Source organism: Toxorhynchites rutilus, chromosome 3, assembly GCF_029784135.1.
Source record: "Toxorhynchites rutilus septentrionalis strain SRP chromosome 3, ASM2978413v1, whole genome shotgun sequence".
Lineage (NCBI taxonomy): Eukaryota > Metazoa > Arthropoda > Insecta > Diptera > Culicidae > Toxorhynchites > Toxorhynchites rutilus.
In genome coordinates, this window is record NC_073746.1 from 231100996 (window position 1) to 231125338 (window position 24343).

The following is a 24343-nucleotide window of genomic DNA, read 5'->3' on the forward strand; positions in this document are numbered from 1 at the left end:
TGTTGTTTTAAAAATGAATAAATGTTAAGATTCATTTATTCTGTATTGAAATATCGTGTTTACATGTCGCGATTTTTTAACGAATCTTCGGTGGGGTATTTGAATTGTAAAGACGATTCCAGATTACTCAAATTAACGGAGGTTTACTAAAATTAGGCTTAGGTATGCTGCCTGCGCACGGAAACGGGTTGTGTCCCATTCACCCGAAACACGTTTACCCGAAGCACAATTACCCGAATGTAACGCATACCCGAATTACATTCACCCGAATGTAACAAATACCCGAATGCAACATATACCCGAATGGACATTTACCCGAATGAGCATTTACCCGAATGTAACGTTTACCCGAATGCGACATTCACCCGAATGGGATGTTTACCCGAATTAAGAAGGAAAAATTCCGACAAATCAGTTTATGAGTTTTGTCGAATCTGCTGTTAGGAAGTTACGAAGTAATCTGAGAAATTGTAATGAGTAAATTCGAAAAAGATGTTGAAAACTTCGCTGTGTCATTTTTAGAAATTAGTGTAGGCACAATTGACATGCTGTCTTCTTTCCTTTCCGTATTGCTCTTTATGACCAAGAGATCATTCAGAAATTAGCATGGGTTATGAAATATTCCGAAAATTAAACAGGTAACTTTAACATAATTTTTTTTTTGAAAATGATAAGAGAAAATATTACTTACGTATTTGCCGCCACAGCGCAATTTTTATCATGAGTTTATTATTTCGTGATGAAATTTATTTTGAGATCAATATAATGGGGGCGAAGTCCCCATTTAACGAGGATAAGGAATCGAGGCGGCAACAAGCCGCCGAGGTGACGCAATCCAAGTAGGCCGCCGACCCGCCGTCGGAAGCGGCGGCCTCTCACAAGCAAACCTGTGTTCCACCGATTGCCCGGTTTGTTTGAAACATAGGAGACGATCCTTTAGTCAGGTCCGTCGGACTGCATACGTTTACCTGGTGCATTACGTTTGCCTGGTTAATTATGCATGTCATGCATTTTGATTGCCTGGTTGCAAACGTGACGCACCAGATAAACGTATGGCGTCCGACGCTCGTAAACGGGCTGCATCATCTATAAGAATGGATGGACTCAATAATACGTTATAAAACTGCATTCTTTCACTTTTCATTATTTTGAAAAGGATTTTATTTAATGCCAGTATTTCTCGAATTGTACTTCCCACGAAAAATACTTTTTGAATGGAAATGAAAGTATGAGACAAATATGATCTTTATATAACACTGATCAGAATTAAATATACAAATACAAATACAAATATAGTAAAGTTTGTGTATTATTTGAATATATCCTTCTTTTGAGTAAGTGTCGCTTTCGGGTGGATGTTACATTCGGGTAATTGTTACATTAGGGTAACTGTCGCATTCGGGTAAATGTTACATTCGGGTAAATGTCACATTCAGGTAATTGTTGCATTCGGGTAAATGTCGCATTCGGGTAGATGTTTCATTCGAGTAGCTGTCACTTTCGGGTATTTGTTACATTCGGGTGAGTGGAATTCGGGTGAATGTCTTTCGGGTAACTGTCATGCGGGTGAGTGGGTTTCGGGTAAATGTGACACAATCACGGAAAACGATCACTATTAAAGCCTGTTTCCGATGTAAATAAGCAGAAGCAGGATATTTCTTAGCGTAGAAATATCGGTCAAAAAGGGAAGAATTTTGTAGGTTTTTAATGAACTTTATGTGAAAAAACATGAAAATTATTCGTCAGCTGTACGGATGAATTTTCGAACTTTTTCTGCTTAGTATTGCTGGTAATCGTACTTGCTATTGTACCCCTACTTAACGGTGCTTTCAATAACGCAACAAGTAACTATAATAAGCAACTAACGCAGTGGCGAGTCACCATGATGATACGTTAGTGCTTATCATGCGCGCGTAAATCGCACTGTAAGCATTGAACGGATGCTGAGAGGAAAATAAATTTTCCAACTTAAGCACACTTTTATTGGGTAAAAAAGAAGCGATACACGATTTCTGATTCTGTTAGAGGTGAATGAAATGAATGGTTTCGAGTACCCATAATAAGCGTATATCATCGGTTCTATTATACATTCTTGCTCAAATCAGAGAGCAGTCAACAGTTTTCCTCATAGTAATATCAATGGGAGAAGAAATACTTAATTGAGGCTCCACCCGTGTGTAACTTATAGGGTATAAACAGTCAAGAATATTCCCCAACGCTGATAACTTCCACACCGGTTTTGTTTGATATGCTTGAGGTCGCATCGCGGTGAATTTTTTTTTCTCACAAGAGCAAGAATTAGCACGTTGAATCCTGAATTGTTCTTGCTGCGCATTAAGAGCATTTGCACAATATCCGTGTCGGTCCCCGCTCCCAAAGATAAAATATATAAAAAAATAAATATATAAAAATAATAAAGTAAAACATTCGAAAACTAACAATAGGGACCGACACGGGGCTCGACGTGTTGATCATGTATCTTAATGTATCTTCAGTTGCTTCTTCAATGTCATCCATTGATCCTTTTCAAGATATCAGGAGTTTTCAAAAAAGTCAAAGTTTTTGTATTTCCCAGTGTCAATTATAATTCAATACTTATACTCATCCACTCACACACTTACAAGAAGATCATTCAGCAAATTTTCAAAATATCCATTCATTCATTAATAGAGAATTGATTCAGATACGACTTCAAACAAATAATTAACGGTAGTCCTACATCCACGTTGCGGTTGTATCAAAGATATAGCCCACCTTTAATTTTCATGGCGTCTGTGGAGGGTACTTATGTATTTTTGCATCGAACGAGCACCCAAATGTTGTATTCATGCATTGTCAAATGTAGAAAAACATGATCTTTCGGGAGGAATACTCATGCATTGATATAAGGAAACAAATCGCGATACATGATCAGCTCGTGTATTGTTCTAGCGAGGGCAAAAATAAATAATCAATCAGCTATCTTCAACTGCTTCCGCACAAAACCATGGCCCTTTTCAAGGCAATCGAAACTTGGTGTCCTTTTTAGTTTGTTGATTCTAAAACATGTTTGAATTCTAAAATGAAACCCGACGTGTGAACAAGGTAATGGAATAAAATAATTTCGGTAGTCTACGCCAACAAATCGATTTTAACCTGGACATAATACATTTATTTTTCGTTTCATCGGAATAATATTTGAGTGTAGCAACACAGCACCGAATTAATGCGAAACTTCACTAAGGCGTGAGCAACTCCCACGTGAAACATATGTATATCAATATTGTGTCAGAAGTACAGTGCTTACTGAAAGTAATGATATGATTTTGATCATATTGACAGTTATTTGTGATCTGTCCGATTAATTTAAGGGACATCACATTGCTTATTACAAGCCACCGAAATCTTGCGACTGACACCATTGGAGTATTTTCTTTGATTGCATGTTAAATCTAAGGTTAATGTCAACAAACCAGCGACTCCTAATGAACTTGAGGTCATAATACCAGTCACCATTGCCGGCGTTTCATTTGAAATGATGCACCGAGTGAATGGAGGAACACGCGAATACGACTGTACAGAAATAGAATCACGGTGATCATTCGTATGATATTTTATCATAACTTCACCAGAACAAGCGCTTCGCGAAAAAAAATCTAGAATACTTGCAATGATAACCAAGAACTGACCGCGCAACAAACTGTTGAACGTTGCAGCTATTTGGATAACTGTACAGGGTGCGGATTTCCGTCAAAACGAACAGATTGGTACAGATATTTTCCACGTGTGAAATTTCTTACATTTGAACAAAGCAACATTAAGGTACATGACGACTTTTACGCCGCAGTTGCTTCCTTTGGAGTATGTCTTAGCCCAGATCAACTGATTGAATTGTTATACCACGAGGTATATAATGTGGTATATAATACGAGATATACCACAAGATAAGTGCGATCTTGATTCCGAGTTTTCGATGGTAGAATTTTCTCTTGCTCTCCTTTCTGGTAAAAATTCTACTCCAGAATCGGATCGAATTAAGTTCAACTTGTTGAAAAACCTCCCTGATGTGGCGAAACACCGCTTGTTGAATTTATTCAATCGGTTTCTGGAACACAATGTTGTTCCGGATGATTGGAGACAAGTACGAGTTATAGCTATTCGAAAACCCAAAAAACCCACCCCCGACTTCAATTCGTACCGCCCAATAGCATACTGTCTTGTATACGGAAATTGTTGAAGAAAATGATCTTGTTTCGGCTTGATCGATGGGTTGAAACAAATGGCCTACTCTCAGATACATAATATGGGTTCCGCAGGGGCAAGGGAATGATTGTCTTGCGTTGCTTTCTTCATAAATTCAAATGGCTTAAGTCGGAAAAAAAACAAATGGCTTCAGTATTCTTGGACATGGTATCCAAATTTTATTCAGCTGTTACTCTGGTTGCTCTTTTTGGTCGGAGCCATTTGAGGAGCACAAGTTGGACCAAACGAAGCACATAGCGCGCATTTCACAATTATTCAATTGTTTATTTCAAGAAAAATTAAATATTATTCATTGTGATAAATGCGTACTAAAACCTTTCCTATCAAATGATAAGAACATCTTTGCGATCTATTAAGAAATTCTCGAGTTAAAAGCGTTCGAAATCTTCCATTTTTTCCATCATATTCAGTGTCTAGATTTTCATTTTACCCCCTGTAACGGTTAGACGTAATTCTACGTCAAAATGAGATGGGAGGTATCAAAGATACGACCGCCTTGTCGACGTATGACTACGAAATTATTGCCTGCAAAAAAAGCATCATAGAAATTTAAGTTGGTACAAATCCGCTAGCACTGAGGGCCGATAACACTGTCAAAAATAATGAATTTCCTTGAGCGAAAAAACGGGGTAAACATTTCACAAAAGAAAGCATGTTTACCGTTGATCCCGTGTCATATACCCGAACCGGCCGTCACATAGAGAGACTAGGGAATCTATGATTCATCTTTTACATTTTGAACTCGTTAATCTAGAATAATATCCCAAGTGATAAACAAGCGAGTTATAAAAAAAAAATGTACATCCACATCAACAACGGAGTAGTGTCCTGTCACTACTATTTTTTAGTGCTCAATACTGCAAAAAATATTGCACATACGGTACTATCGTTATCAACCTATCAAAATTAAATATAAGAAAATGTCAACTGAGGTTCCGCAGACCGTTGTGGCTTTAGACCATTCTTATAACTTTTACGGTTTGTACTTATTCACATTTCTTCCTCTGTAGAAATGTCAGCCGTTTAGATCCGTTTCGACCTCATACATTCCAACGAGGCTCAACGTGCCAACTAAGGCTTAACCTTGAGGGAATTGAAATTTCACAGGAAGTCAAGTCCATTGAAAGGCCAAAGGAGGATGCTGCGCGACTAGAATTCATTTACCCGAATCCATGTGGTACTTCATCTATGCAGTTTTTGCAAGCATGGTTGGAATATAGGAATTAACTCGGAATTGTTTTCTGCCATCCTTTTAACACCTTGTTGGAGACGCTGGGCAACCACTCTGAAGCACGAACCACACTTATGGTTTCACTGCTTAATATAAATTCTACTCCTCATTCAAGGATTTCGAAAAAGTTCATGATGATTTCAAACTTTATTGACAGAAGAACAATACACGTACATAAACTAAATATTGAACTGCTAACATAATACTCACACTGGCAAATACGAAACGTTACAACATCACCTCGAAGGCCATCTAAATTGGTCTAGCGAAACCACTTTGTATTAAGCAAAATTAACTCATTCTAAACGGGAATGTCCGAGAAGAAGTCAATTAACACGTTGAGCCTCGTGTTGATCCCTTGGCTTGGTTGGTGATGTTAAACTTTTAGTTAGTAAAACGTTGTTCACAGAGACCGACAGTTATAATAAAAAAATAAAACAAAACTTATTGGTTTTCGGATGATTTACGATATGTAACTACTTGTTATACAATAAATATCTTTGGGAGCGGGAATCAACACTGATACTGTGCAGTGCAAATGCTCTTGATGCGTGCTGAATGGAAAGCGTAGCAAGAACAATTCAGGGCTCAACGTGTTAAGCACTTGCACATGTCTGCAGTCCCAATACATTGATATCGAAATAAATGATATGAACACCCAGTATTATTAAACATTTTTGGGATTCAATCAATCCTCAGCTATTTTCTCCCGGCTGTCCGCAAATCATTTCACCTCTTCATCTTAGATCGTAGTAATATCGAATGTTCCGACAACGGGGTTTGGTTCACTTCGAATTCTCCGAATTAAAAGGCCAAATCCTTATCCGCCCCTTTAGGCATCGAATAACACAAACGTTTTTGCCAAAAGTAACAAAGAATCAGTTGAAGCAGAAACGAGTTTACTGTTTAGTTATACCCTCCGTATTCCCAACATCACGCTGCTACTGAAGCCATTAGATCCCAACAACAGTATCACCTCCCGGTCGGACAACACGTCCGGAACCAAATCGAATTACCAAACTGTGCTATGGTTTTACCGTGGCGAAATTCAATAGAAGAAAATATCATTTTCGCCGGAGAATGCGTTTTTGCTTTTGCTTAATCCCTACCGCACGAAACACGAAACAGCCTCAGATACTTGGTTTGGTTCTATTTTCCGAATTCAGCGACACGTTTTTCTCTTCGTTATATACTTCTATTGTGTGGTTGGTTGTTGTTTTTGTTCGATTCTATTTTGCTCCTTTACTCGCCCCCTTCGGCAGAGGGGAAAAGATGCGAGCTCAATCCCTCGTTATGGTTATAGCGTAATATATCACGAGAGCATCTTTCAAGTTCTTGGCTATCAATTTTCTGCCCCGGAAAACTGTGTGCCACCCTGCTTGTACCGTGGATCGCCTTCTATTGGCACATGAAAAACGACATAATTTACTGGGGTGTAACGGGAATTATAACAGAGTTTCACAATGTAGAGCGAAACTTTTTTTTGAAGGATACATTAATTGCATAATAATGTAAACGAGCGATGATCTATTAACGAATTTTCCTAGAAGATCTGATTACAGCGCTTTTCATGACCCAACTAATGGAGAGCTGCCTTAGAAGTGCTGAAAATCTATAGAGTAGTGCGGGGCAAAGGTGCGCACCTAACTGTTGTCAGCTAACTCTTGGAATAAAAGCAAATAAACTTCAGTTTGCTGACCAAATTGTAACTATATATATATATATATATATATATATATATATATATATATATATATATATATATATATATATATATATATATATATATATATATATATATATATATATATATATATATATATATATATATATATATATATATATATATATATATATATATATATATATATATATATATATATATATATATATATATATATATATATATATATATATATTACCTTCGAAACGTAGTACAAGAATTTCTCGAGTTTTGTTTGTAGTTAGACAAAAATCTATTCTAATAAAAAATGGCAAATGCGTACTTTTGACCCACAGTGGGGGCAAAGGTGCGCACCGTGCGGGACAAAAGTGTGCGCTTATTGAATTGTACTTCTGAGGTAACTTGTAACAAAAATAAATGCTTTATCATTACCAGCGGGAAAAGCATCATTACTAGAGTGTTTAGGCACCATCCAGTGGGGAGGAGGGGGGCGTTGTATGATTTTTTATGGGTGGAGAAGGGTGGGTGTTATGGTCGAACTTACCACATGGAAATTTTTGGGAGGTTGGAGACTGACAATATAAGATACCTGAAAATGTCCAACATTTGAAACAGAGTTCTTTTTATTGACAAACTAGCTGACCCGGCGAACATTGACCCACCCACGATTTATATATTTAAATGAATCATCCTCCACGTGGAGGCAAGATGGCGAATGCCTGGAGGCAAGTTGGCGAATATGGTTTGGTCACCTAAAGATCAACAAAATGTAATAACAATTATTTATTGGAATTTATTGGTTGGAACAGTGGAAATGCCATTTTCATCAACACTGTAAATGTCACACACAAGAAAACGATACTGAGCTCGTATATCTCCCAAAGTTCGAAAAAATAAGTCACAATTTTCTTTATTGAACGCCATTAATCGAGCCGCTGAGGTATTTTCTGGCTTTCTCAAACATAGCTTATGAGCCTTCATAAACATTTCAACCCATGTCCGCCCAGCGCATGTTCCTTTGAAAGGGTGCTCTATGCCATTTTTAACCGCAAACCAATAGGCAATTCTTCAAAGCCGGACCTGAATGTGGCGGCTTTAAAGCGGCCTTTATTTGACGACGTATCCTGAAATTGATACAGATTTAATATTTCTTGCATAAAGAACATGGAAACGCAAATGAAAATCAAACCTCCATTTCTGGAAATTTTCGTCGATAGCGTCTCAAAGTTGGTTCTGGCACACCGAACTGTTTTGAAGCACCCAGAACAGACAAACCTTCTTGTATAGCTTTCATAACATCCTCCAAACTGGTGTCCGACCAATATTGGTCTCTTTTTTGCTTATAAGTTCTAACCATCTGCAATAAAAAAACAAAAATTAACATAACGTTGCAGTTCGCCAACTTGCTTGGGGTCTTTTTCAATAAAAAAAAACAGGAAGCGGGTTATATCTATGGTATAACCGCAAGGGTGACGTAGGACTATCGTTGATTTAGAGATCATTTGTTTGAAGTTGAATCTAAATCCATTCTGAATGAATGAATAAATGAATATTTGGGGGACTTCGAAAACGAAAGCGTTACGTTGGAGGCACAAGGTTTTATGCATCCAATATAGGATACGAAAAACCTTGTTCTGAAAAATAATCTTCAGAAGTTAACCTGCTAACTGTACTTGATTGACAAATCACAAACCCAAATGTATTATTTGGATATTTTATGGATAGAAAACATTAAAATAAACTCTTTCGCTTGAATGTAATTTTCAATTCCAAGGGGAACTGGCAGATTATTTTCCAGCAACCATTAGATATTTCCACATTTTCCTCGATACTGGAAGCCCACCAGTGGTTAATACTAACTCGATAACCACCTGTTTATAGTACTTGATTGAAAAATATTTGGTCACAGTGTTACATGGATAGAAAACATTAAAATAAACTCTTTCACATGAATGTATTTTTAAATTCCCAGAGGAACTGGCAGATTATTTTCAGTAACGATTAGATATTTCCACATTTTCCTCGATACTGGAAGCCCACCAGTGGTTAATGCTAACTCGATAACCATTTGTTAATAGCACTTGATTGAAAAAGATTTGGTCACAGTGTTACATGGATAGAAAACATTCAAATAAACTCTTTCACATGAATGTATTTTTAAATTCCCAAAGGAACTGGCAGATTATTTTCCAGCAATGATTAGATCTCTCCGGAACTTTCTCGATGCTGAATGGCATCCAAACGGAAAGAATTCTGCGCGTGTATGTGTCGATCCTTCGCCGTCCACCTCCTCCAACACGTTAGGCAACGATGTTGTCTTGTCGATGTCCTCACGAAAAATGAATGTGTCTCACCACCAGAATATCGCTTAAGTATGCTTTTTGTGTGTGATTGAATCGAGAGAAAGTGTGGTTTACGATGGCAATTTGGAAGGCAAACTAGAGGGGAATGAACTCTCTGAGCTCGGAACTTTCGGCGACTGAGCAATAATCGATTGCGGGCGCATACAATATTGGATACGGAAATATCCTACTGATGGGGAAGAATAATCTTCAGAAGCTATCCTGTTAATTGCGATTGATTGGAAAATCACAAAACCAAATGTATTTGGTCACAGTGTTACATGGATAGAAAACATTCAAATAAACTCTTTCACATGAATGTAATTTTAAATTCCCAGAGGAACTGGCAGATTATTTTCAGTAACGATTAGATATTTCCACATTTTCCTCGATACTGGAAGCCCACCAGTGGTTAATGCTAACTCGATAACCACCTGTTAAAAGCACTTGATTGAAACATATTTGGTCACAGTGTTACATGGATAGAAAACATTAAAATAAACTCTTTCACATGAATGTATTTTTAAATTCCCAGAGGAACTGGCAGATTATTTTCCAGAAATGATTAGATCTTTCCGGAACTTTCTCGATGCTGAATGGCATCCAAACGGAAAGAATTCCGCGCGTGTATGTGTGTGTAGCGATGCCTTCCCGGGGAACCGTTTGTGGCATCACTCTCCTCCTGATGGATTCCCTTCTGGCCTAGGGTGCACAAACAGGCTCTTGGATCAAAAAGTAACAAGTATAGAACGCGTAGACATTTTATCTTTCGAATGAAGTGTTTATCATACCATTTCGTTCAGTTGTTTAGGAGCTATTAACGCTCAAAATCTCGGTCTCCGGCGTAACGCTTTCGTTTTCGAAACTTTGATTTTACACCCCGGTATAGAAATGAAAGACGTAGTCCTACGTCAAAAATTAGCTGAAAAAAATTCATGATTGAAACTCGCCGGAAACAAACAGATTATGTACAATAGAGTACCTTTATCATGTATAAAATTATTTTGAAATTTAAACTTTTCTCATAAAGTGGATAATGAAATTTGAAAAAACGGAAAAAAATTACAAATCACGATTTTTCTCATTTTTATTTTTTACGTTTTCGGCAGAGTTACCGAGTACAAAGTTTGGCCTTGTTATGATGCATCTTCAGTAAAAAGTAGGTGGCGCTACCTTCATTACAACGGGCCAAATTACCGATTCATCATCTTGCCTCCCTCGCCAACTTGCCTCCCTCTCCCCTACGTAATCTATACTCGCGATATATAATTTCTTTTTTGACATATAAATCTGATGTAGACTAAGACTCATCAATCACGATACTGACTGTTAAAATCCGTTGCTCCGTTCTTGAGATAAATCGTGAGGAACGGACACCAAATCATTTATATATATATATAGATCAAGTTTATAAATACATAGTTACTTTCACTTGAATTATTTGAAACTCATTGTTGAAAAAAACAATATTCATTTGAAGTTCATTGTGAAAACATAAACATGAACAAAACTTAACTGTTATTGAATTGAATGAATGGTGAAAATAGAAACAATTTTCATTTGAACTTCATTTTGGATTATATTGAAGAAATTGTTTATTTTTCTTCCTCATCTTGGATTTCGGTTTTGAGGATTTCGACGCTTTGCCTTGGAGCGCTGTTGCTTCGTTGCACTGTTTTGGAGTTCGAAGAGACAGACGATGATTCCTCATGAAACTAGAAGCCCAATCATTTCCTGCCAGTTCTGCAACCTGGTTGAATTCGTGTTGGAGGTTGTGGCTTCCGCAAAATCAAACGCACCTCATATATTCGAGAGTCATACCATAGAAAACTTTGTCCAGTGCTCTGCAATGGTTCGCCAAATCCTCAGACTGCTCACTCGTAAATATTGGTCTGAACCGCCCTAGGTGCTCGCTGGCACATCCCAGCAGAAGTAGAAATGTCAATAAAACAAGATTCAAATCATAAATCACTTACTGATATGAACCTCTTCCTCAGAGCTGATTCAGAAATTCCGAGGTCTGCCGCAATCCGATGTTTCGAGACTCCTCCCGGAGCCTCTGTTTTCTTCTTGTGGATCCCGTTAAAAATTTTGTTGAAACAATTTTATAATTTTTTGAGAGAAAAATGCTGAGGCAAACTTTTGCCCCACAGCCACTGCGCACCTTTGTCCACAAGCAATTTTTGAACTAATCAAATTAAAAAAAAAAGATCTTGAACTTTATCACAAAAACGAATACGCACTATCATCTACTATAGAATGAAGGTTTCCTTGAATGTGTAGTTTCAAAATTGAAAAATTGATCAAAACATCGCAAAACTCTTCTCAGAGAGAAACTTCCTTCGATTTCCTTGCACTGTGGTCACGCGTATTCTAGAGCTTGCCCCTCGGAATACATTCAAGGCGTGTTACTTGGCTTAATTAATAAATGACGCTAGTTGATGCGCATACGTTGAGATGGCAAGTTCCACAGGGAACGTTAACGCCATTCAAGAAGAAGAAGACTCTACAATATTTTTGCCTTCTTCTTCAAAGGTAGGGATTTTTGCAAGATATGCGTTTGAAATTATTAAATTGTGGAGGTTGGTGTCCAGGGCATTTATTCATTGTTGACGTAGGGTTTTAATATTACTTCATTCATTCGTTCATTTACTGGTTTATAACTTCGGATTTTGTTTTAGAATAAACGAAATTACTCGAGAATTTGTTGCAAAAAATTACGAAAACACTGTGCTTTGGCAGAAGACAGTGAACACAGCAGACGTCTTAGATATATCAAAAAGAATGATGCAGCGAGCGAATTTCAGCAAAGTACTGCAGCATAACAATATTTTTTTATAATATTCTTAATGTTTTAATAACTTCGGTAAAGTTTGAATGATGAATAGATGAAGATTATTTTTATCCAAAGATACACGGGGTGTGTTCAACGTCACACATATCATGTCGGGTGATTCGGCTTCGACTTTGACAGGTAGATTTATCGCAAAGGAATTTTTTTTGACTAGCATTGGTACACGCATCTTCTTGAACCTTTCACTCTGAATACATCTAAAACATGTTTTGCAGCGCAAAAATAATACTACATTGAGACGGCGATGTTTCTCCAGAAACGTTAATGAGTAGTTCAATTTGTGCTCCCCAAACTGTGCCTACCAAAACGAGTGACCAAAGTAGCAACGAAGTACAATTTGAATATATCAATACCATTGCGAAAACAAAACTGTTAATCATCGTGCATAGGGGATCTTCGTAGCCACATTGGTTGCGCGTTCGCTCACTAAGCGGTCGACGGAGAGTTCAAAACTTAGGACCCTCAATTGACTATCTTTGTGTAACTACGTCCACGCAACAATCATCAGCGATGGAAATCTATCCATGGTCCATGGGAGATCGATTTATTCATACAAGCTTTGCTTGAAACTGCTCTTCTCTGCAAAAACTGCTATTAATAACACAACAATGATCAAATCAACTGTCTCCGGTGACTGGGGGTCTAACTGAACAATGGAAGAACAGAAGGAATACTCTTACGCCTAAATGGACTACTGTGTAATGCATCATATGCAATGATACAGAAGGAATATTCTTACACCTGAAAATGGCTACTGTGTAATGTACAATTTATTGATACGATAAAACATGTAACATGTACACGATTAAAATCAGGCTCTGTTACAGCTGAAATGCTAATGAGTCTAAATAAATAAATGAAAAAAGAAGCCACACAATGTGTTCGCTCCGACCAAACATCAGTTTCTTTTTTGTAGGTGTAAGAAGTCCGTTGAATTGAAGTGTATAGTGTAGAAAAAAAATAACTATCTTCTTTTATAAGACTGGCCATTTGAACTTCATTGTTGTGTTCAGGCTAGGGACATTTAAAAAAAAAACTAAAAATTCCAGTGTTCCATAATTATAAAACCAGATGGAAAAACTCTCACACCTTTATAAAATTAACGTCAATTTCACTTGAATTACAATAAGTTTCGTAGGTCATCTTCAGATCTCAATCAGTTCAAAAAATCCATTCTGGGTGGTTTCGTTCAAGCTGCGACATATTGTAGTGTGTATATCGTTCTATGCAGAGGATACTGCTCGTTTGAGCTCTTCAAATCACTCATACTGCTTGTATACTGCATCTACTATTCGTACGATCACTCCTCATAAATTCTTGAAGTTTGGTAAACAAGCTGACCAACACAGAATCTGAAGCCATTAAACCATGCCATAACCTTCAAACCTCGTATTGATTATATTTGGTTTCACGAATAAAAATCGATTTGCATTTACTAGTTGCGTAGCGTGAAAATACTCTAAATCAGACAAACCAAGATCATTTACCCTACAATAAATATCATTGTGAGGTAGGGCCAACACTTAACAGTTCGGCTGAAAAGTTCATAGGGTTGACGTCTAGACGTGCGAAAATCTACTTGACTATCCAAAGCACAATCTTTCAATGGATACGTGTCAAAATTTGACAGCAATCGGTCGATTGTTTCGTGACTTACAACGTTGAGAATGAAGCAACTTTTGTTATTGTGAAAAAAATGGAAAAATCACAAATCAATGAAAACGATGGCAAAATTGCATGAATTGAGATTCGAATTGCTTCCGCATCCACCGTATTCTTTAGATCTGGCACCAGCGACTATTTTCTGTTCGCAGACCTGAAAAGAATGCTCGCTGGCAAGAAATTTAAGACCAATGATGAAGTGATTACCGAAACAGAGGCCTATTTTGGAAAAACCGAAAGAGAACTATAAAAATGGTATCGAAAAGTTACCAGTTCGCTATAATCGCTGTATCGCCCTCGAAGGCAATTGTGTTGAATAATAAAATTGAATTTTGCAAAAAAAAATATTTTACTGTGTTACCTTATAATCTTTTCAGCCGAACTTACAAACTTACACAAATTTGAAAATCAAAATACTTTCAATCTCTTCCAAATTCGATCTTCTTGTCAACATAATGACGTATACCGGAACCATACTGGTTTTATAAACAAGATTGGAGTTTTGTAACGTTTTTAATTTTTATATTTTTACAAAACTTTGAATATCATTCTTTTTTTTTTAACGAGAACAATGTGAAAAAATGACTCTTCATTCGGCCCATTCTATGAACTAAGTAGCTATAGAAAATTGGAAGTACAACTTAGTTTTGTTCGTTTTTTCAAAAATTGCTCCGACAGATGTTAGCAGCGTGTAGTCTCTGCGAATTTAGATGTCTGCGCAAAATGTCCGTTTAAAGGGAAGCAGGTATAACGGGGAAGGAAAGAATATAGAAGATATCAAAACGCTTCGGACCCACCAGAACATTATAAAATACGGAGCAATTATGAAAAAAACAACTGAACTAATTTGTACTACCAACATACGAGGGCGGTCCGATAAGTACTTAGCCTCATCGCCCGATGGTGTCAGTATCGCAAGAGAGATTACATTCTCGTATACGGCTACTGCCAAAATTTCAACCGAATCGGACTCGTAGTTTTGTTTTGTGTGTGGAAGCGGGCGTGTCCGCGGATTTTAGAAAAATGGAAAAAAAATTATAGGAGGTTGTGTCCAAGATACGATCGCATTGTTGACGTAGAACTACGCTGTTATTTTATATAAGTCGCTTGTTTATACCTTCGGATATTATTCTATAATGCTGTGAAATTTTAGAAACAACTGCTTAGAAGAATAATCTCTGAAATGATTTTTTCATTGTAGAATCAGTTGACGATAATTGATTGATGATTCATTCTTGCCCTCGCAAAACAATCGTATGTCGCAATTTATTTCATGTCAATGCATTGAAAATTTACCTCGAAGGCTATTCCGGTGGCCTTTTTCGAAATTGACATAGACTCGGCTACAGTCGATTATATACATGTTGTACCAGCACCATTATTCCATATCTCATAACTACATCAATATATCTTTGGCACCGCATGTAAACAACAACAATGACAACACTTGCAAGTATCAAATATCATGTTACATGTTATTTAGTATTGCCTCAAAGGAATCGCACCTCTAGATATCGTTCGTACAAACTAAGCGTAAACCTAGCGCCAAACAAGCGTTCACCATAGCATGCATACAGAGCCATATATTGGTGGCTTGAAACTACTAGCAATATAAACATTTCTCATCATTTTGCGCTATTCTCAAAAGAAACGCTTCTGTTAATATTACTGGCCTCGAAAAGAGTTGCATTACTTTCTCATGCTCGAGATAAGCGCAGCTGTCTCCCTTAGTGGAGGAAGTTTTGCTACTGGCAAGCATAACCTAATCACATACAAAATTCCAGAACATTTACTTTCTTGATGACTAAACAAGAGAAATAAACTCTTTTTGTTAATAACAACCTCGAAAACAGTAGCAATGCTTCATTATGATCAATATTAGCGCAAATGCAATCCTAGTTGAAGGCAGTTTTGCGACTGGCACGCGAACCCATATAACTTATAACATTCCAGTAAGATATTCAAGATGCTTAGTATTCCCAAATAATTTTTGGTGCACAACCTTAACGTCTGCTTCGCCATAACGTCAGTTTAATGCATTGATGCAAAGGCACAAACGGAGCCGTTATGAAGACGGAAAATAAACAATGTTAACTGTTTGGAAAAAGACCGAATTATGCCACACAGCTTGTACTCTGCTGTAACACCCATCGATGCGAATTCGCTGATGAGTTTGTCAAGAGCGATCGCCTTCACCACCAGCGGGGGGAGCTTGATTTTGGTTGCTGCCTGGGCGTTTACATTTTCGACCGACGCGCCGAAATCGCCTATTTCGCTGTTGTTCGGTGCGGTGTCACATTCGCGAAGGCTCGATTCAGTGCGAGCGCTTTTCACTGCACCAACATCGCGTGCTTCAATAGATGACGCTTGCCTCGAAATTTTATTGCCCCTGGCAATGCGTTCGCTTCATGTAGTGCTCGAGCCAGCCTTCCTCTTCTTCTTACTCATCACACACTGCGCGAAGCGTTTAATTTATGACGCGGAAAGAAAAACACACGATACGAATAACGCGAAAAACGAACAGAAAAATCAAACGACGATTTCCAAGTTGGACTACCACTGGTGGGGTCCAATCTTAGATCGAAGCGCAGCGAAAGCAAAGTGAACTGGATTACTCAACAGTCCGATGCCGAATGAAAGTTTTCCTCAGCGAGATCCACTGTTTATACTCTAGGCAAGTATTCCCCTTCATTTTTCTTCTTTTCCTTTGTTCACGGAGACTTTAAATCCTACTATTTCCCCTCCGTTGGTCGTCGATAAGTTGCTCGTTATTGATAGCTCTGTTCGGGAAAGCACTCAAATGGACAGAAATGTATGGGAAAATAGAAACACTTAAAGTTTTCATGAATTTTAACCATTTACTAACAAGGGGATTCTAATGTATAGCATATTAAACAAATCTCATGGAATTACCGATTCGTAGTATGTAAATCGCCAAAATCCGTTCGCGGCAAAAATAGTTATTAACGTTAACTTTATTTCATAAAACGTGACCTGTTTTCTGATTTGACACCCTTAATGAAAGACGTAGTTCTACGTCAAAATGGAAATTACGCCGTCGCCACGGCGAAATTAGTCGAATTGCACTGCGAACCGTTACCCCATCCACCATATTCCCCAGATTTGGCCCCGTGCGACTTTTTTTTGTTTCACATCTTGGAAAATCACTTGCCGGACAGAAATTCGATTCGAATGAGGAGGTCATCGCCGTCACGGAGGCCTACTTTGCCGACCTCGAGAAAACGTATTTTTCAGATGGATTATAGAAGTTGGAGCATCGCTGGGTCAAGTGTATCGTGCTAAAAAGAGACTATGTTAAGAAATAAATCGCTACTTTTGCAAAATTTTTGTTTTTTTTTTGTAGGCTAAATACTTATCGGCCTCGTACCACGTAGGTATATCTCGACTGTACTCTTCAAGACTGAAGCATAACTACGTATGAAGACCAAACGTGTCTACCTATACATTCCGTATGTGTCCAACCATCAAGCATTTTCCAAAAGGGCCTTCCTCAAGGCTAGAGATGAATTAATTTGTCATAGTAATTACAACCATGTATGAAAGAATTGCCCTTAAATTCCTCCAGAAATATAAGTCCATTAAAAGGAGAATAATCGCTAGTAAAGTCTCTCCCAAATTTTCGTCGAGATCGTGTTATGTGCGGCAAGAATGTTTATCCAATTACGCTATCGATAACTTCAAAGGTCCATTTAAACCCGGGATATATTCAAAGGGTATCGCGATGCATCGAAATTCACTTAAACTCTTACTATAGCTCTTACGATGATAACTTCAACTACTTAAAAATATTGACATAGTATTCATAGTATGAAAAATTGTGTTCCTACAGAATAATAAGGCATTCATGTAAGTTATGAATTACAGAATTCTACAAATCGTATTGTATTTGTTAAAAGTTTGTAATTTTTTTCAATGAACCGTGATACAAAATCATGACACTTATTTATTCATGACTAGCTGACCCGGCAAACTTCGTCCAGCCCAAAATTTGTTTTTTGTTATCAATACCTTCAAACATTCACGTTTTCTTACTAAGCGCAAGTTCATAAGTCCAATCGCAGAACTGTTCATTGATTGATCTTCTAATCGACCCCGTTTTACTAAAAAAAACCTAGTACTTCTACCAAAACTCATTATAATTATAATGAGGGCGCGAGTGTCTAACCACCATAGAAACATTTATTGCACCCTAAAAGTTCCAGATGCCTAATTTGGTTTCATTTGCTTGATTGAATCTCGAGTAATGTAGAAATTTGTGTTTCATTTGTATGGTAGCCCCCCTTAGAAAGAGGGTGGAGTGTCTAACCACCATAGAAACATTTATTGCACCCTAAAACCTCCAAATGCCTAATTTGGTTTCATTTGCTTGAATCATTCTCGAGTAATGCAGAAATTTGTGTTTCATTTGTATGGCAACCCCCCTTAGAAAGAGGGTGGAGTGTCTTACCACCATAGAAACATTTATTGCTTCCTAAAACCTCCACATGCCAAATTTCGTTCGATTTGCATGATTAGTTCTCGAGTAATGCAGAAATTTGTGTTTCATTTGTATGGCAGCTCCCCCTTGAAGAGGGGGGTGGAGTGTCTAACCACCATAGAAACATTTCTTGCACCCTAAAACCTCCACATGCCACATTTCGTTCCATTTGCGTGATTAATTCTCGAGTAATGTAGAAATTTGTGTTTCATTTGTATGGCAGCCCCTCCTTAGAAAGGGGGGTGGAGTGTCTTACCACCATAGAAACATTTATTGTACCCTAAAACCTCCACATGCCAAATTTCGTTTTATTTGCGTGATTAATTCTCGAGTAATGCAGAAATTTGTGTTTCATTTGCATGGCAGTCCCCCCTTAGAGAGGGGGAAGGGTTCTCAAGCTATCACGAAAACCTTCCCCGGCCCCAAAAACCCCTACATACCAATTTTCATGTCGATCGGTACAGTAGTGTCCGAGTCCATAAGAATGAGACAGACAGACGGACAGAAATTCACTTGAAAAAAATATATATAAATTTTTGACACATTTTGTCAGCAGCATTTTTGTAAGAAATTTCTCTCATTATTGGGTTTAGTAGATTTCAGTAGTATTTCATTGTTATTCTATTATAATCTTGAACCAAACGACAATAATGAACAAAGGTTATGATTATTATATTATGAACACATTCTTATGTAACTCCGTCAATATGAAATTTCATCGTTAACTTTTGATCCGTCCGGTTTTAAAATCATGTTCTGAATGTACTCTTTATTCCGGACCTGTGTTTGTGAAACACAATTATTTGTTTTTAATTTGACATTTTAGCCAACAGCTAGATACAATGCTTGCTCTAATATTGCTTGGATTCGAAGTTTGCTTGTAAACCATTCAGTGCATCTTTTTCAGTATTCCAATGGGCGAAGGGAAACGATAAACACTTTCTGTGAGCGATAAACTATTCAGGTATATTCGGTCAATTCGTCTCGATCGATATTGATATTGATAGAGTGGGAACCAGTTGCGAATCGAGAACACTAAACATCAACATACGGTTCGAATCTCTTCCTCAGAAAGATTCATTCATGCAAACGAGCGTAATATATTTCCGGTTAGATTATTCCATTCCTATTTTGGATTCATTGATGAGACATTCGTTGAGTGATTTTTGAAAATAAACTTTAACTGATTTCCCAACAACTAATTTCTCGTTCCGATTTCGTTATTTGCTTTCCACTTCCAGCTTAGCTACAGTCTTTCATTGCTACCCCGAATCCCATAATCCCGACTAATGTATAACCTTCAGCTGAAACCACTGTTTGACATTCGCGCGAATTTCAGAACTTTCGTAATAATGCCAAACTTTGCCTACAGTAATTTCCCAGTTTGTTGTTGCCGTTATTTTATTTCTCTTTTCCTGATCGGTACACATTATCCGCTTCCATCTCAGTGCAACTAGCACAAGGCACGAAGTCGAAAAAGTTCGGCTCAAGTGGAGGACCAAATTATGCATAAATTGATACTGAAGCCGGGATGAAGTCATACAGTCGGTTTCTCCTATCCACACAGAAAAGTTTTTTTTTGCACCATCCTGACCATGGTATCCCAGGGATACGGTAGAATCGGCGAGGCCCGAGAGAGGTTTGGTAGTTTGGTATACGTTGAAAAATCTGTATCCGTTTCCCGCCGTAAACCTGGAATATGCAAGCAAGACACGGATATACGACGACGAGTGCTCTCAGTTATCCGTCGTTACGACCGATGTCGGATTGCAGAATGAGAAACATCAATTGGAAATATGTAAATGATGGTGTTGATGGGGATAAAAACAAATGCAAGATATCTTTATTTTATCTAAATATTGGTGACAGTAGTAAAATAAATCGACACTCAAGGCCATTCTGTCGAAGCGAACCATTAATATGAAAAAAGCAACTTGGATATAACACAAATACAGCACGATTTTTTTTATTATGGCAGTATTGACTGTTTTGGTTCGTATAATGATCTTAGATGATTCATTTCAAACAAAAATTGTTGCTCACTTTGCATAGTACCGGAACGGGGACAGTAGGAAAAGGTTAAAAAAATCCGATTGTATCGTTCGAAACGTGGGTTTTCCTGAATGCAGATACAGCTTCTTAAATTCACAAAATTCCTTTCTCAATGTTTTTTTACGGGGATGATAAAAAAACTAAAAGCTTAACATTTTTGCAATGCGTATGTGCGGATTCGGTGGGGGCATAGACGGACAGATAATCTGTAATGAAACTTTTTATTTTTTTGTCCTTGAATAATTAGTTCTGTCAATTACGATATTAATTCGTTTCAAATGTTTATCAATGTTATCTCCAGTTCTCCTACTGCGGGACTCGATATAAAAAATGACGGGCTATACGACTACAAAAATGTTTAGAACGTGCACTAGCTCTTCAGTGTATTTTCATTTGCTTCATTTCCAACTAAGAATTAACATGAATGATTTCCAACTTTTGTGACAGTCAGCCGTTACATTGAAATATAATCATGTATTTCCAAAGAGGATGAAATATAGACATTCCACAACAACGGATGACCGTGAGCTTATTTGAGCATTTCACAAAAACTTTTAATTGACAAAACCAGCTAATCGATGGAGGATAAAGTTTCTCCCAGCTTGTTCAAAAATGTTTCGTATCTGACATGACCCTTCTCAAAGTAAATTTCATCGTCCGGGAACCCACAACGCCATTCCCGCTCAGGTGGCAATAAAACCATCTCCCATTGTGCAGAATAAGCTTTCATTCCGAAAACAATTCAAATTAAACGTTCGAAACAAAATAAAATTTTCCAAAGTACGCTCATTGCTTTTTATTTCGTTATAATAATTCTCCTCTGATTATTCCACTCTTTCACCTGCCACATTTTTCTGTCATTCCAGCAAACCGAAAAGTTCGTGCCGTCCTTTGAGACAGTTTCCTTCGCCGTCAAAAGTATTTCGCAACAATTTAATTGGACAGAGGCAATTTTGCTTGCAGCAGGTAAGTTCACATTTCCGTTCACTTTTTTGACCCACCTCTCCCGGTTGTGTCAATGTAAGAAACAAAAAAATCGTCGGATTATTTCCCTCGTGCATCCGAAGCATTTTTTCGCAAGAGCAGAGCCATTTCATTCCATCAGGTAATTCGATGCGAGTTAGTGCGTCTTCTCCCTGGCTTTAACTTTTCCGGACATACGACGACAGAATTTCAGAGGTGATTTTAGAATTACAAATTTCCGTCCCTTGGCAGAAATTCGACTAGGAAACGAATTACGTTGGCACACTCCGGGAAGTGTTTGGCAGGAAAATCGCATTAGAATTATGTGGAGGAATTTTCGCCTCTCGAAGGTTTTACGCTGCCAACTCTGTACCACTAGGGAGGGTGGTTTACATTAACAACCATTGTTGAAGTGTGCTTCCTGCATATGAATTATATTAAATTGAAAAATGAAAAGAAATCGGAAAAGTATAGTAAAATATTGCAGGTAATACCTATAAGAATTGGATTTCTATATCGAGAAGTCGTGTTCGTTTAGAGTGTAATAAACTTTAACATAATTGTTTTTTTTTCGCTTACTTCTTGTTATAAGTAATAATGATTATTCCTTCTTTCATTTTAAATTAAAAAAATACTTTCTGGTGTATTGTATTGGTTTCTTAAAGATCCTTTCTAAAATTGAAGAACATCGTCAAACTCAAATATTATCTCATCGAAATTTTGTTCTGGATCCTCTTCAATTTCGTTGGTACGTTAAGTATGCGAGCATCACTTGAAAACTTCCCCATGAAGTTCCCTTGTCTTCATCATTATCCTCCTGAAGGATACGCTTCGATTTCTGGCAAGTGGTTCGAATATAAGTATAGCGCAAATTACATCTCAAAAGCTTCGAGGCTTGTGCGAAGACTACGCTGGGGGTGAGTAAGAAGATACTGTGAAAAACAATGGGAAGCATTCAGCTAGCTTTTCTTGCGCTTTGAAGACAAATTTAGCCATCGATGGTGGGGAGACAGTAATGTTGCTGCTTCTGATGCTATCAAAAGCTTTTTCGATGATGTCGCATTAAAAGGAAACTCAACAGCCTTTTGATGAATGGAAATGATACTGTTTTGCTGAAACCGATGGAATTCAAAGAAATATTGCTTGCCAAACAGTGAAGTGTTGGTTCTGATCGTCGATTACAACGCTATCACACGAGGCGAGAGATACTGTATATTCTGTGCCTTCCCACGTGGGAAGTGGCAAATTTGCTCATGAAAGTGCTGTTCGCTTTGTTTATGTATCGTTCAGTCAACATTAAATATAAAAGTTAAATACAAGCGATGAGTTTTGTCATATCATTCCCAGGAACTGCTTGCTTTTGCTTTTGATGAATTTTACAAAATTCCGGATCCATAGACGTTCAGTCCAGTTACACAATTCATTTTCTATTACAATTTTGGACTCGATTATATACAGTTTGAAGAAGAAAAATGTATATTTCAAATATGACTTATTTACAGAAAACACCTCCAGGAACTGTTTATAACGATATTGCAGAGAAATAAAGAAACATAGAAGTTGGGTGTCAACGAACAAATTGTAGAGTGGTATGAGAAATATTGGGTTGGGGAAAAAGAAATGTCGTATATTGTCAATATATGGCAACACTTAAACATATCTTGTGTTGTACTTATCACATCGGGTCATACTATACGGCTATTTAAAGATCTGTGCAATCTGTGCTACAAGTGTCGTTTTGACAGTGTTGTGATTGTCCTTTTCAGTCTCAAGTTATAGCGCGTCAAAGATGGAGTCCACCACACAAGAAATTCGCCATATTTTACGTTTTACTACCTGCAAGGTGCAGTGTAACGAAGGCGGCCGAAAAAAATCGTGTAGTTTATGGACCCGATACTGTAACGATTGGCACAGCACAGAGTTGGTTTGATCGATTTCGTTCTGGTGTAGTGGCTGTCGAAGATACACCTACCAGTAGACCAATCGTCGTGGAAATCGATAAAATCGTTGAAATCATCCAAGTAGACCAGCATGTGAGCACTTGCTCGATTGGCCAGGAACTGGGTATAGACCATAAAACCATTTGGAACCATTTGCAGAAGATTGGGTTCATGAAAAAGCTGGATGTATGGGTGCCACACGAGTTGGCGCAAAAGAAATCTTTTAGACCGAATCAACGCCTGCGATGCACTGATGAAACGGATCGAACTCGACCCATTTTCGAAGAAGATGGTGTCTTGTTATGAAAAGTAGATCACGTACGATAACCTAAAGCGAAAAAAGTCGTGGTCGAAGCGCGGTGAGCCGGCCCAAACCATCGCCAAGCCCGCATTGACGGCCAGGAAGGTTTTGTTGTGTGTTTGGTGGGATTGGAAGGGAATCATCCACTATGAGCTGCTCAACTATGGCCAGACCCTCAACTCGGTTCTCTACTGTGAGCATCTTGACCGTTTGAAGTAGGCGATTGACCAGAAGCGGCCAGAAATGATCATAGGAATGGTGTTGATTTCCACCAGGACAACGCTCGGCCTCACACATCTTTGATGACTCTCCAGATGCTACGGGAGTTCGGATGGGATGTCCTATTGCACCTACCGTTTAGTCCGAACCTGGCTCCAAGTGATTATCATCTCTTCCGATCCATGCAAAACGCTCTTGGTGATATTAAGTTGGTCTCAAAAGAGGCATGCGAAAACTGGCTGTCTGAGTTTTTTGCAAATAAGGAAGGGGGGTTTTATAAAGGGGGGATGATGAAGTTGCCTTCTAAATAGCAAGAAGTTTGCGAACAAAACGGCGCATATTTGACTTAAATTTG

At 37.9% G+C, this 24343-nt stretch overlaps 1 protein-coding gene across 5 annotated transcripts in view; it reads left to right on the forward strand.

Annotated features, from left to right (window-relative positions):
- Positions 1-24343, forward strand: part of LOC129775073 (uncharacterized) — a 237057-nt gene that overhangs the window by 76988 nt on the left and 135726 nt on the right. For all 5 annotated transcript variants that reach the window (XR_008742849.1, XM_055779312.1, XM_055779314.1 and 2 more), the window contains exon 4: positions 21432-21531. Coding sequence is in view for 4 of the 5 variants with exons in the window: in XM_055779312.1 (XP_055635287.1) it covers positions 21432-21531 (100 nt within the window). In the remaining variant the exon portion in view is untranslated. The remainder of the gene's footprint in view (positions 1-21431; positions 21532-24343) is intronic.